Below are 13388 nucleotides of genomic sequence, written 5' to 3'. Positions count from 1 at the left end.
GCTTCAATAACATCAAAGTAATTATTTACCTCTGCTGCTTAACTAACATATTCATTTCCTTGGTTGCTCACCATTACTTCCTCCCTCGTTGGATTGGGTAACACGTTGAGGCTGTGGAGGAGGATTTTGTCGGTGAGTTCGTCACAGAGGCTGCTCCCGTTGCTCCGGATCCCGCCGCTGTCCCGAAAGCGGTGGACAACTTGGACACCGGTGCGGATGCATATGACCTTAAGGAATATGACCTAAAGGAGTATGACTTGGGCGGGGTTGACAGCAAGTTATATGATTATGGGGCGTACGATGAGTATGGAACGGCCCCATCCAAAGAACCAACAAGCTATGATGATGAGGTTGGGCCTGGGGTTGCTGCGGAAACAGACGTTTCTCAGAGTATCGTAAGTATCACGCCCGGACCTGGTGATGGAGGCGTGTATGTGCATGAGCTGCACATGTTAGGGGCTCATTGCGTCTCCAAGTGCATGTCTTTCAGCTAGCTTGGCATGGAAAGTGTGTCATTGTTGGGTTAAGTGTGGAACTAGCAGATGCATTTGTTGCTGCTTTGGGACAATGCATGTGTGTGTTGTCTCACATTATAGAAATATTCACTCCCACTTGGTCCAACCTACACCTGCCTCACCACGCCCATAGATAAATACCCAAAATACCCACCTTACTGCTCCTCCCCACCCACTCATCACTCAGCAGTTAGATACAATCCCTCCTTCCTCTCTGCTATTTTAACAAGCAGCCTGTCTGAGACATGTACCTTCCTTTGTCTACACTACACCAATAAATCAAAAGGAGAAGGCTGCACAAAACACACACATTTGTGAATAAGATGCAAGTTGATAAGATGTTTTGCACCTTTAGGTACTGTGCACATATTTAGTCAACTCATTGATCAACACAGACGCTATCTCCTAGGCCTTTCCATCTCACCTCTACAAAGCTTTAAGTCCTTTATAACCAATGAAAAAGCAGGCTTCAGATTCTGGTCTTTCTTCTCATTTTGCACACAGTTTGAGAATAATTGCATTGATACCACTGGCCACACTGCTCAATGGCAATGCAATGGCAGCATTGTTCCATTTCAAGCATGTAGCTTTAGCGAGCCGTTCTTGCTCATTGTGACTAACCTTCCCTCTGTTTCGATCAATATAGTCATCTGACTTTGTGTTTTCCATCATTCACTCGTAGTCTTTGCTGTAACTAAAATCTATCAAAGCATTCATTGGCTCGTCAGTTTGTGCTGTTTTCAGCTGTGGAGTGTAGCTACTGTGTAAAGAGCGCCACCTCCTCTGTTGCTTGGTAACTGCAGGTCGCCGGTGCTGAAGCAGCCTTCGGTCAGAAGGGCGAGAAGGGCGAGCCAGCCGTGATTGAACCCGTAAGCTCGAAATTGGCCATGTTAAATAACTCCAAGCAAAGGTTTTGCTGTTGCTTCACTTCCTGATGGTTACGTGTGTTTCTTTAAGGGCATGCTTATCGAAGGACCACCGGGACCACCTGGCCCAGCTGTGAGTATTCAGTTAAAAAGTCATGTTTGAATCAGCAGCTACACTGATGCCCCCTCACTTTGTTTGTGGGTGCATTTATAGGGTCTTCCGGGACCTTCAGGCCTACAAGGACCCCCAGGCACTGCTGGAGATCCAGGTGACAGAGTGAGTTGAAGCAAAAATCCTCAAAGCACCTAAAATTTGGGTTCACGATGGAAAGTCAGTGTTTCAGTGATGTTTGGATGTTGTGAATAGAAACTTGTGCTTGGAGAAAAAGTTTACATTATTTTGTAACCAGAAATGAATAGAAAAAATGTCCACATGAAAGAACCCCAATGACCTAAAACCAGCTTATTTGTTTTAGGTAAACCATAATATTTAATTCAATAAAAAAGTTTATCTATTGATCGATCATCTATCTATCTATCTATCTATCTATCTATCTATCTTTTCTACATTAGAGTTTGTTTATTCCAGATATTTATTAGAAATAAATATTTTCCTTAACCTTAAACCCTGACAAACCCTGAGGTCCCCCAACTACTTTCAGAATATCTGGTGCCAAAATGTACCAAAATGGCAATTTTGTCTGCACTGAAACTTCTTTCAATTTATTCTTGTTTGCTTTATCAGAGTTTGCCTTTGCAGAGATGATATTTGCATGTTGTACTATGATTTGATAGCATTTTCGAGCAACAGCAACATCATATCAAAATATCCACCCTGAAAGCTTTGCTTGTTTTTTTTTTTTTTTAGGCAAGCCAGATTTTTTTTTTCGTTTGTGCCATTTTCATTTATCCACAATAAGGTCACATCTGTGTAACCAGAAAGGTCAAATAGACTTTTCTGGTTACACAGATGTCAATCATAATTGTCAAACTCTTCATGGTTACATGGATTTTGTTGGTTTTATTAAATGTTTTGCTGTTTAACCACAAAGACGCGCAGACAGACACACACACAAACACACACACAAACACAAACACATCCTCGGTGATGAAGGATGTTGATTTATGTAACAGTGTGGTTTACCAAAAGGCGGGGTTTGTTTCAGATTGCTCGGATGGAGAAAAGCTGGCAAATAAACATCCCACCTCCAGCATTTACAGCTCTGTGTGTGTGTGTGTGTGTGTGTGGCTTCCTTTTCTGTGATGGATACTAACATACGATCGAACACCAGAAGCATCTGCTCTGATTTTGGGTCCAGATGTTTGTGATTCATGTCCTTTTGTCTGCAGCCGGCTCTTTGTTCTCGCACCTTCAGAAACTTTCAGATATGAAATTCTTCAGGTTAAAGGGCAGACGAGACGAGTTTGAGAGGAAACAGTGAATCCTATTGTCTCAAATTGTCTCATTACTGCTGTTAATCTTATAAATCTGATCATTTTCCTTCTTCACCTCAGGGTCCACCTGGTCGCCCTGGTCTACCTGGTGCTGATGGTTTACCTGGACCCCCTGGTACCATGCTGATGCTGCCTGTGAGTTAATTCCCTCCCCTCTTATTGATCATGTCGTTCTTATGGTTATGATGAACCCATACGACTCGTCTGTGTGTTAACAGTTCCGTTTTGGTGGAGATGGCGAGAAAGGCCCGGTGGTGTCGGCCCAAGAAGCCCAAGCACAGGCCATCCTTTCTCAGGCCCGAGTGAGTAGACTCTCCCCTCAGCCTCCCCACCCCCACAGCGGTCAGCTCTTTACACACAGCTGGAGAGGAAAACGCAGGGAGGAGGAGTGGACGGGGGTTACCTTGTGTTTCGTCGGCTTTGCAAAGCTAAAAGGAGACGTGCCGAGTGTCGACATAAAAACGGAGGCTTTGAACAGATGGACAGACAGGAGGCACTGTTAAAAATACTCCAGCGGAGGTGGGGGGGGGGGGACTCAGTCTGCTGGTGGGAGACATCAACAGGTGGAGAAGTGTGTATGGTTCTGTAAAAAGGTGGCATTTAAAGGAAAAGAAAGTGTTGTACATCAGTTGCGTTCATGCTTTCTACTTCATGTAGAACTCCAGATTAGATCAATGCCTCCTAAAAAACCAGAGAAACGCTGAAAAAACAAGAGAAGAAGCATAACTAGTCAAACATTACAAAGTGAGTTTATTATTTCTGAGTTTGTGTTTCTGCAAAAGAAGTGGCCACTTTCCTCCCTGATCCTGGTCTGGTGTGTGTTTCCCCTGCAGCTGGCCATGAGGGGACCCCCCGGGCCGATGGGCTTGACTGGAAGATCCGGCCCTGTGGTGAGTCTTTGTTTTCACAGATTCCCCCTCTCAGATTTTTGGTAAATGTTAGTTAAAGCTTTTGTTCATTATGATTTAATTAAATACTGAAAAAAGAATATTTTTAAGAATTCAGAGTTTTAAATGTTGGAGTTTATGGATACATCTGCTTCTGTTGCTTGAATTATTAATGTTTTTGGACAATGATAAGTTTCAGACATCAGCAAACACACAATCTGTTGGTTATTTGTTGCTGCTCTGCCTCCTCTCTTCTTCTTTGGGCTTGTTGATACATGATCCAGTACTTATCTCCAGGAAAGACCCGAGAAAAGACGGAATAACTTTGTTAGATCTGCTCTACTCAGGCTGAGCACCAAACGTAATGATCTGATTTATATGAGTGAAAACTCAGATTTTCACTCAGTCAGGTGTTTTGTAGCTTTTAGATCCACCGTCAGGCTCCAGCCTTCAGCTGAAAGTGGATCTACATGTCTCAAACCTCTCTTTGGAGGATGTTTAGACCCTTATTGTGTGTTTAAAAGAAATAAATATATGACAAGCAGTTAGTTTCAGAGCCACCAGTGTCGTCTCATGGTTCTAATGTCACATAATCTGCTTTAAGTGAGCGAATTCACCACGTATGAAGCTCAACATCGCCCTCTGCTGTTCACTTTGGATTCTCAGGGAAAGTAAAATGAATGTAAGGTGAAAGAAAATGGATTTTCTGGATAGAAATGTGGTTTTTTTTTCATCTTCAGGGCCCACCTGGTGCAGGTGGACTGAAGGGGGAGAGCGGTGACCCGGGTCCTGCGGTGAGTAAGAACCGAGGAAGGCCCACATCAGGTTTTAAACCCTACCCGACTCTGAATGGCACTGTTGTCTTTCCAGGGTCCCCGTGGTGTCCAGGGGCCTCCAGGACAACCTGGCAAAGCTGGGAAACGGGTAACTGAACTCACTGACCTCCCCCAGCTCTGATCCTGAGAGCTTTTCTTTCCTTGCTGTTGTGTTTTTGTTTGCGCTTGCGGCTGCTCCTGAAACACTGAGAGGATTATTTTCCCTCCGACAAACAACTGCTTGATTTGCGCTTAAAGGCCAGTTCTGCCTCCAATCCGAGGATCAATGGCCGGCCACATAATCCGTCTGAAAATGCCAAAACTGGAAAACTGGGTAAGGATGTGGGAGCAATTACTGTCATGGTGGAGCCGCTCGACAAGGCAAAGCGTCTCGACCTAATTGGATCCTAATAATCATAAAACCACCAACCGGCTAATTAGTAATATGATCCTGATCATAAATCACCTTCATTTAGTCGATTTAGTGACAAAATTTAGGAAAACAAATTTTATTTTAATGCTAACCAGAACTAAATTGATGATTCTCCACTTTTATCATAAATATTCCTAATTATCACCATAACAACAACAACAAAACAAAGCATTTCTGTTTATTGGTGGAGCGTCCACCGCTTTGCCCACCCACCTGCTTTCCGCAGAGATGAGCTTTTGTTGTGGCAAAACTCAATGAAAATCCAGATTAATAAACTAATAATCCCCCGTATGAATAACAGGAAGGCGGGAAAACTCCCAGGTATTCCAGCTGTTTTCCTAAACATGCGTTTCTGTGACGTATGTAGATCTGTGCTGAGCCTCTGTCACCATTTCAGGGTCGCGCCGGAGCCGATGGCGCCCGTGGGATGCCGGGAGAATCAGGTGCCAAGGGCGACCGAGGATTCGACGGGCTGCCCGGGCTTCCTGGTGAAAAGGGACACCGGGTGAGTACGGTGTTGCTCGCTGGGTGGCTTTAAGCTTGTGAGATATCACACATGGAATCTGTGTTTAACACTCTGGGGACGCCGGCATGGTCGGCGATGCCAGGGACCATGTTGTGTTTAATCGAGCATAGCTGTCAAACCATAAAACATAGAAACTTACTTTTTTCCCCTCCTAATCGGGAGACTCCGGGCTTTCAGACGGTAGTTCCATCATCACTGTAGCCCATTCATCGGTGATACAGTGTTGTGTCAAAATAGGCGTTCTAATCAGAGCCTTTGTCTTTGGCGCATGACACGTGTTTGTCCAATCAGAGCTGATGATGCCTCTGGAAACGCCTCCAAACGGTGTCAATCACTTTGCATCGGTGTCATTAGCAGTCGGATAGCTGCCTTCTGTATTTACAAGGCCGATAAATTTCAATTCAATTCAATTCAACTTTATTTATATAGCGTCAAATCACGGCAATGCCATCTCAAGACGCTTTACAGACAGAGAAGAACACATAATGAAGGCCAATTCATAACAGCCTATATAAGGAAACCTCCCATCCTGAGCAAGCACACTGGCGACAGTGGGAAGGAAAAAACTCCCTTTTAACAGGAAGGAAACCTCCGGCAGAACCCGGCTCAGGACAGGCAGCCATCTGCCTCTGCTGTGTGGGGGGAAGAGGACAGAAAGACAACAGACAACAGGAACTGCTACTCCCGGCCAGGGAGACCTGCTGAGACAGGAGACATACATGTTAATGATGCAACACTGTTATGGGGGGGGAGGGGGGTAAAAGAGAGAGATAAAGAGAAAGAAGCTCAGTGTATCAGGAAATGTCCCAGAAAATTATGAAACCAACAGCTTTTACGCACGCATACCATGTGTAATTGCTCAAACAAACATTTGCATTACAAACGTAGTTTATTTCAACATAAACGACACAACGGCGTCGTAACAGATGTATAACTTGGTAACAGATACAGTGTGTGCAGCTGACAATGATGTCGGAAAGCTGCGGTGCTTCAGTCCCCTTCAGTACCTTTAGTCATGCTTCGAAATTATAATACTTTATAATTATAATATGCAAAGGAGCCTCATTTACATAGCAGTTTATGATATTTCAATTCAAAATAAATAAAACAAAAAAAAATGTATAGGACAGGGGGAGTCGATGCCGAAGCAGAAGAGATATTTCTGTTCCTGTTTTCCGTGTGTTTAAGCTGAAACAGAATAAATGAGTGACTGGTGTCCTGCTGGGCAGAGATGAAACATTTCAGGGTGTTTCACCACATAAAAATCTCACGTTACTGGCTGAAAACACACAGATCGGCTTAAAAACTAAAACTGCATCTGTCTCCATGTTTCAGGGGGAGCCAGGACCGATGGGTCCACAAGGAGCCCCCGGAGAGGACGGACAGAGAGTAAGCAGCTTCTCCTTTATCATTGTAATAAAACTGAGGTAAATCACCAACGTCCTCGTCCAGTGGAGCTGCTCCCCACCAGTTCAGCCCTCCAGCAGCTGCAGCTGGGAGGAGACTACGACCTTTCCTCCACACTCACCTGCCCCTTCCCCAACCCCCTCAGGCCAGGGGGTTGGGGAAGGGAAGCCTCATTTCGCTCTTCTTCTTTGCTTTTTGTCTTCAGGGTGAAGACGGGGAGATTGGGCCGAGAGGATTAGCAGGAGAGAGCGTAAGACTTGTCGCTTCCTGACAGAAACATCCAGCACAACGTTCAGACATTTAGTTCTCTGTCTTTCACTGTAGGGCCCCAGAGGCTTGCTGGGACCTCGTGGTCCTCCAGGACCCCCCGGAGCACCTGTGCGTACCGTGACTTTTTCCCCCACCCCCTCCTGTTAAATGACACGCTGTGGCTGATGACTCCTCTCTGATCTGTCCTCTGCAGGGTGTCGCTGGAGTGGACGGCCCACAGGGTCCCAAAGGAAACATGGTACAAGCATGTGTTCCGCTCAGTAAACGGACTGATGTGTGCTCCTGAAGCTGCAGAGCTTCTGGACTGTCCACACTTTGTCCTTCAGGCGGTTAAAACGCCTGGAGCGACGAGCTAAAGGTCAAACTATCCCAACGTTTCCGTCCTTACAGCTTCCTGAAGTTTCCGGCTCACCTTAAAGATCCGTCTCATGAAAAAATCAACATTTCTTTCACATCATTTATTAAGAATCTTGAAAAAAAGATTATTCCTCCTCGTCCTCCAGACACTATTTGACTATTTTAATCTTTTTCAGGGCCCACAAGGAGAACCGGGCCCACCTGGTCAGCAGGGAATCCCTGGAACACAGGTGAGCAAATCCGCTTCCCTCCCCAGGACCCAGTGGGGGGGGCATGTAGTCCGATGGGTGAATCAAAACCCAAAGAAACTCCTGCTTTCTGTCTGCGAGTTAAAAACAAACTTCATGTGCAGAGAAAAGATCTTTAAGGTTGTAAAGTTGATCATTTGGGATATTTCTGGGGTTTATCTGAAGACACGGTGTGTGTGTGTGTGTGTGTGTGTGTGTGTTGGGGGGGGGGTCTGGAGGTGTTATTTTCATGCCGGTGGAATTCCTGAAATGATCCTGTGACACACTGACACACATCAGAAAGGCATACACAGCTAACATGAACAAATGCCGGAGTGTTTTCAGCTCCAGGAGCTAAATGCTAATGTCTGCCTGACACACACACACACACACACACGCGGGCTTAACATTCCTGCAGCAGCTCGGCTATTTACAGCTCCAACAAACTCTTCCGTTTATCCAGCTTGTGTTTGTGTGATGGAGCGTGCCTGCCGTTGCCATGGCAACGCGAACTGATTTCTATCTCTGTGCATGTTTTTTCACAGGGTCTGCCTGGTCCTCAGGGTCCAATCGGACCACCTGGAGAGAAGGTACGTTGCTTAATCCCCGGTGGACTGATGCTGAGGTGTGACGGAAACAGAAGCAGCTGGTTGTCCGTTAGGAAGACAGAAGCAGCGAAGATCAGACTTTGTTTTTATGGAGAATGAAATGTAGGATGTCGGGATGAATTGTGTGACAGGAAGTTTGGATTCAGGAAACAGGAACAAACTGGGTTTTAGTGGGAATATTTTCAGCTGTAATTTAGTCAGATTTTACATGAGAAAGGTTCAGGACGTTATTACTGCTTCTTCTCCTGTCTTTTTCTTCTTCTACTACTTTTTCTTCGTATTTGAATTCTTCTATTTCTGCTACTACTTTTTGAGTCTTTTTTCATGTACTACCATTTCTTCTGCTCCTTTTCTTCTTTTGCTCACAATGTAACTAATTTTTTTTTATCTCTTTCTACTTTTCTTATTTCCTTTTATCCTCTTTTTCATTCTTTTAATACTTTTTTCTTGTGTATTTCTTCTTCTCCTATTTTTGCCTTTTGCTACTTCTCCTCATCTTTCTTCTTTGGCTCCTCGTTCTTCACCTCTTCTTCTTCATCACTTCCTCTCCTTTTCTCTTGTACTACTGTTTTTTCCTCTTCTCCTTTTTATTTTGCTAACAAATCTACATCTTATTCTCCTGTTAATCTTTATTTCTCTTCTTCCTCATCTTATAAAACAATATTCAAGTTTTACTACTTCTGATCTTCTCATTTCTTCTTCTTCTACTACTGTTTTCTTTACCTCCTTTTTCTTCTTCTACTGCTTCTGCTTCTCTACAATTTCACCTTTTCTGTTCTACTATTTGTTTCTTCTTCTCTTGCTTATTATTTATTATTATTGACTTTTCTGATCTTTTGTTTAAAGTTAAAATTTCATGGGGAAACGTGTGTTCTTCTTCTTTGGTTTTGGGGGTTGTTGATAATCTGTAGAAGTTCTGACCATCTGACAGTGTTTGTGTTTTTCTTCACCCAACGCAGGGCCCTCAGGGCAGGTCGGGGTTACCTGGATTACCTGGAGCTGATGGGCCTCCTGTGAGTGTGACCATCAGCCACATGTTTATATATGACATCAGTAGGAAATAATCCACTCAAAACTATTAATTTAAAAAGAAAAGAAAAAAAACATGCAATAATTAGGAAATTATATAAGATTAATTTTCTTTTACTGAAAAAAACGGGGAAAAAAGCTATTTATTTACCTCTTCAGCAGAGAGATTCAGTACTGGAAGCTGTTTACGTGCAGGATGGTGTTTTGCATTGTCTTGCTGAAATCAGCAATGTTTTTTTGTTTTAGTTTTAGCATTTCTCTGAAAAGAAGCTGCATTTCAGATGTTGTTGTACCTTAAATCAATAACAGCCTTTATTTCGAGTGGGTGAATAATTGTGTTTGTGGCATTTTACACAATGTTTGTGTTCCCATCAGAGAGAAAGCTCCTTTCTCCATATTCATCTGCATTTTTGTTTATTTTACAGCCAGAAATCAGAAGAATGTACATTTTAATTAAAAAGTTAAAAAGTTGGACCTGCGACTTAAATACCAGGGAATGTGTTTATGTAGCTGGAAATGCTCCAGTTGCTTGCAGATGTTTGTGCTTTTTAACTGCAGACATGTCAGATGAACATGCAGTAACCTGTGCAGGTTTCCTCTGTTGAAGAATCTGCCTGATTGGTGTGCAACTCACACCAAACACACTTGCAAATTATGGCATTGTTCAATTTTAGTCTTCATGTTGCCTCCTAACCAGTACAGTTTTGTTAGTTCAGCCCCCCCTCACCCTCTGTCAGCCACAGATCCTGATGCTGCAAGTCTCCCGCCCTCCTCAGGAAGAGTCAGGTGTTTGCTGCCATCTACCTGTCCCATCACACCTCTGTCTGAATGCTTTTTCATCATATTTTACAGGGTCATCCTGGAAAGGAGGGTCCAGCTGGAGAGAAAGGAGCACAAGTAGGTGCTTTCATGTGGTCAAGACGTCTTTAGAGAGGAAGTTATGAGCTTAACTTTTCATATTAATAGTATCTGTGGAGAACCAAAAGAAAATCAGCCCAGATGATGTAAAACCTAAAAAAACAGCTAACGGTTTTTTTTTTTTAAGCAACATAACAACAACATTAATGCAGTTTTATTGTAATTAGATGAGCCGAATATTTAATCTGTTAGCTAAACTGATTCATTTGAAGCAAAGTAGGAGTTATCAAAGTATTTCTATATATATTAAAGGAGAGTTCAAAAGATTTTATCGCATTAAATCTGTTCTGATCCTTTCCTTCAGGGTCCACTGGGTCCCCAGGGTCCCATCGGTTATCCTGGCCCTCGTGGTGTCAAGGTACAACCACCTTTAATGTTCCACATGCCTGCTGGTTCTGTGAAATCTTCTGAAACTGATCTCGTGTTGTTGTTGGACAGGGTGCTGATGGTGTCCGAGGCCTCAAGGGATCAAAGGGAGAGAAGGTACACGTGTGATGCACTGGTTTTAACTGGTTTTAGCCAGTTCCAGTTGACAGAAAGAAATCTGTTCTGACAAGTTTCCATCGAAAAAAGTTTAAAAGATGAAGAGAAAAACGAAAAGTCTCAAATCCGGGAAGTGGCTGTAAACGTCTCCCCATCACACTTCATCTGTCTGAAAGTATCGGCTTTGTTTTGGCTCTTGAGCTGTAGTGGACGTCCGCTGCGCGCTCCGTCCCCTGCAGAGGTCAGCGGACATGCAGAAGCCTCAAACCTCAATCCAAGCTGTCCACTCGGCTGTCAAATGGCTCTACAATCAGACTCGAGTACCTTTCAAATGAGAGTGTTTCAGCCTGTAGAGCTGAAACAAAGCTGTCTGAAGTGTCTGTGATTTTTAAGGTTGCTGTAAAATGTCTTGGTGACAACATATCTATGTTGTTTCTGTATTAAGATTTTATAGCCAGAGATTTAAAAGCATTTGTTATGAGTAAACATGGCACACTGCATCAGGTGCATGTCTCTATGGGCTTTGTGATGCTGCCAGCAGAGCCGTCATGTCAGACACAAGAGAGGAAAGACAGAGGCCTGAGTTACGTCCATCAGCATCGAAGTTATACATGGTTTTATGATAGGAAATCCAAATTTTACCGTAGAATCTTTTCTTTGTATAAAAACCCATAAATCCATGGTCTTGTTCCAGCACGTGCTGTTCCACAGTCTGACCAGCAGATGGCAGCACCCACCCTGAGATCCACACAAACAATGAATGAATGACTCAGAAATGGAGAAAAATAATCCTCTAAACTCCTTTGGTTCTGGATAAATTAATATTTCATACATAAATGCAGCAAAATAAAGAAACAGATGGTGGTTTTTAACTCCTTTTTGTCTCCCCCTCAGGGTGAGGATGGTTTCCCAGGTTTCAAAGGGGACATGGGGATCAAAGGTGACCGGGTGAGGAGCGGAAATCAAACAGAAGTGTGTTTTCAGATTATTGTCTCCACTTTTTATCTGAAAAGGATTTTTTTCTTTGTGGACATCAGGGTGAGCTTGGCTTAGCTGGTCCCCGCGGAGAGGACGGTCCTGAGGGGCCCAAAGGCAGAGCTGGACCCAATGGAGAGTCCGGACCCATTGGTCCAGCTGGAGAAAAGGTATTGTACCTTATTAATATATATACACACACTTTTTAAAAGAACTATTGCTCCGGTTGACATGCGATGATGATGTCCTACAGGGAAAACTGGGTGTTCCAGGATTACCAGGTTATCCTGGACGACAAGGACCTAAGGTAAGGGTCGTCGTAACCATAGAAACACCCAAGCTTGTTCAATTTCAATGTGGAAGTAATTAAACTTATTCTGTATGCAATCAGGAATTATTTACATATTAAATAGTCTAAATCAGTCTGAGGGTGAAAGATTTGACTGAAACGTGACAGAAAGTCAGTAAAATGATGAAATCTCAGTTAATCTCAGTAAATGTTTGAATGTCTCCGATGCTGCATGCGTTGACGATCTGCCCCGATGGTAAGCTGCTTGCTTTTCCTCTTCAGAGGTGTCCCGCAATAATAAGAACTTCCTCCATGTTTGCTAGCCAGCTGCTGTCAGTTGATCATGTTAATAGTCCTCACTTCACTTCTGCGATATCTCCATTTGCTGCTGACAGGGCTCAAGCGGATTCCCAGGATTCCCAGGAGCCAACGGAGAGAAAGGAGCAAGGGTAAGAAAACCCCCATACAACACACCTGAGATGCACAATTTATACCGTATGTGTAGCGTTGTTTGTTCCTTTGAATGGTTGTCTTCATGGTTACTGCCTGTAATGGAAATCGGACTGCTGCTGTCTTCATCACGGCTCCATTGACAAAACAGATCTTGTAATCTCAACGGCTTTACACACCTTTACAAAAGGTCTTTGCACACTGGGACCAATGCAAATCAACGACATAAAAACTGCAAATAATTCTAGATTTTGGTCGATGCACACCAAGTGTGATGCAAAAATGCAAATAAATGATGAAGATTCTAAAACAAACTCACAAGGCGGCAAAAACAAACATGGCTTCCACACAACATGGGTGACCCCCCCATGGCTGATGACGCGCATCGTAATCCAGCAGCCTCCGCCTGTGACCTGTGGTGTAAAAGCCACTGAGCAACGGACTTTAAAAAAGCCGCGTTTACGCGTTAGAAAGTATTTGTCGTGTTAAATAATTAATGTGTTAACGCTACAGAATCACATTAACTGGCCTGACTAATTTATTTGTATAACAGGTTGCTTTCTCGAGGAGGGGGTTTGTTAGGCACCTTGATCTTTTATAAATATATGCTGATCAGATCTCATCAGTCGCTGGAATGAATGCTAATATTTTCAGCCTACTTTGTATAAAACCTGCATAAAGGTTGAGTGTTGGGCTTGAGGGACGGAGCATATCTCCCCTTAATGTTAAGTTAAAGCTCAGAGACTCAGAGAGCCTCGGCTCCCCAGTCCGGGTGTGAGGGGCTCCAGCATCAGGCATTACGGTTTAAACCAGCACATTAATGTACCCCGTGGGGTTTTCTGTGGAAGGGAAGGGAAACTCTCCATCATGAGCGCTCA

The 13388-nt window shown here is 43.6% G+C and overlaps 1 protein-coding gene across 2 annotated transcripts in view; it reads left to right on the top strand.

Annotated features, from left to right (window-relative positions):
* col11a1a (collagen, type XI, alpha 1a) overlaps nucleotides 1–13388 on the top strand; it is a gene marked incomplete at its 5' end in the record, with an annotated part of 84914 nt that overhangs the window by 30618 nt on the left and 40908 nt on the right. For both annotated transcript variants that reach the window (XM_079260129.1, XM_079260128.1), the window contains 24 exons: nucleotides 111–395; nucleotides 1319–1384; nucleotides 1473–1514; nucleotides 1596–1658; nucleotides 2897–2971; nucleotides 3055–3138; nucleotides 3670–3726; nucleotides 4464–4517; nucleotides 4594–4647; nucleotides 5369–5476; nucleotides 6833–6886; nucleotides 7110–7154; nucleotides 7229–7282; nucleotides 7368–7412; nucleotides 7708–7761; nucleotides 8304–8348; nucleotides 9326–9379; nucleotides 10248–10292; nucleotides 10618–10671; nucleotides 10752–10796; nucleotides 11691–11744; nucleotides 11834–11941; nucleotides 12025–12078; nucleotides 12456–12509. In XM_079260129.1, the coding sequence (XP_079116255.1) occupies nucleotides 111–395; nucleotides 1319–1384; nucleotides 1473–1514; nucleotides 1596–1658; nucleotides 2897–2971; nucleotides 3055–3138; nucleotides 3670–3726; nucleotides 4464–4517; nucleotides 4594–4647; nucleotides 5369–5476; nucleotides 6833–6886; nucleotides 7110–7154; nucleotides 7229–7282; nucleotides 7368–7412; nucleotides 7708–7761; nucleotides 8304–8348; nucleotides 9326–9379; nucleotides 10248–10292; nucleotides 10618–10671; nucleotides 10752–10796; nucleotides 11691–11744; nucleotides 11834–11941; nucleotides 12025–12078; nucleotides 12456–12509 (1653 nt within the window). The remainder of the gene's footprint in view (nucleotides 1–110; nucleotides 396–1318; nucleotides 1385–1472; nucleotides 1515–1595; nucleotides 1659–2896; nucleotides 2972–3054; nucleotides 3139–3669; nucleotides 3727–4463; nucleotides 4518–4593; nucleotides 4648–5368; nucleotides 5477–6832; nucleotides 6887–7109; nucleotides 7155–7228; nucleotides 7283–7367; nucleotides 7413–7707; nucleotides 7762–8303; nucleotides 8349–9325; nucleotides 9380–10247; nucleotides 10293–10617; nucleotides 10672–10751; nucleotides 10797–11690; nucleotides 11745–11833; nucleotides 11942–12024; nucleotides 12079–12455; nucleotides 12510–13388) is intronic.

Source organism: Telmatherina bonti, assembly GCF_933228915.1.
Source record: "Telmatherina bonti genome assembly, chromosome: 20".
Lineage (NCBI taxonomy): Eukaryota > Metazoa > Chordata > Actinopteri > Atheriniformes > Telmatherinidae > Telmatherina > Telmatherina bonti.
The sequence above is the reverse complement of the archived record's forward strand: the minus strand, read 5'-3'. Positions and strand labels throughout refer to the sequence as shown.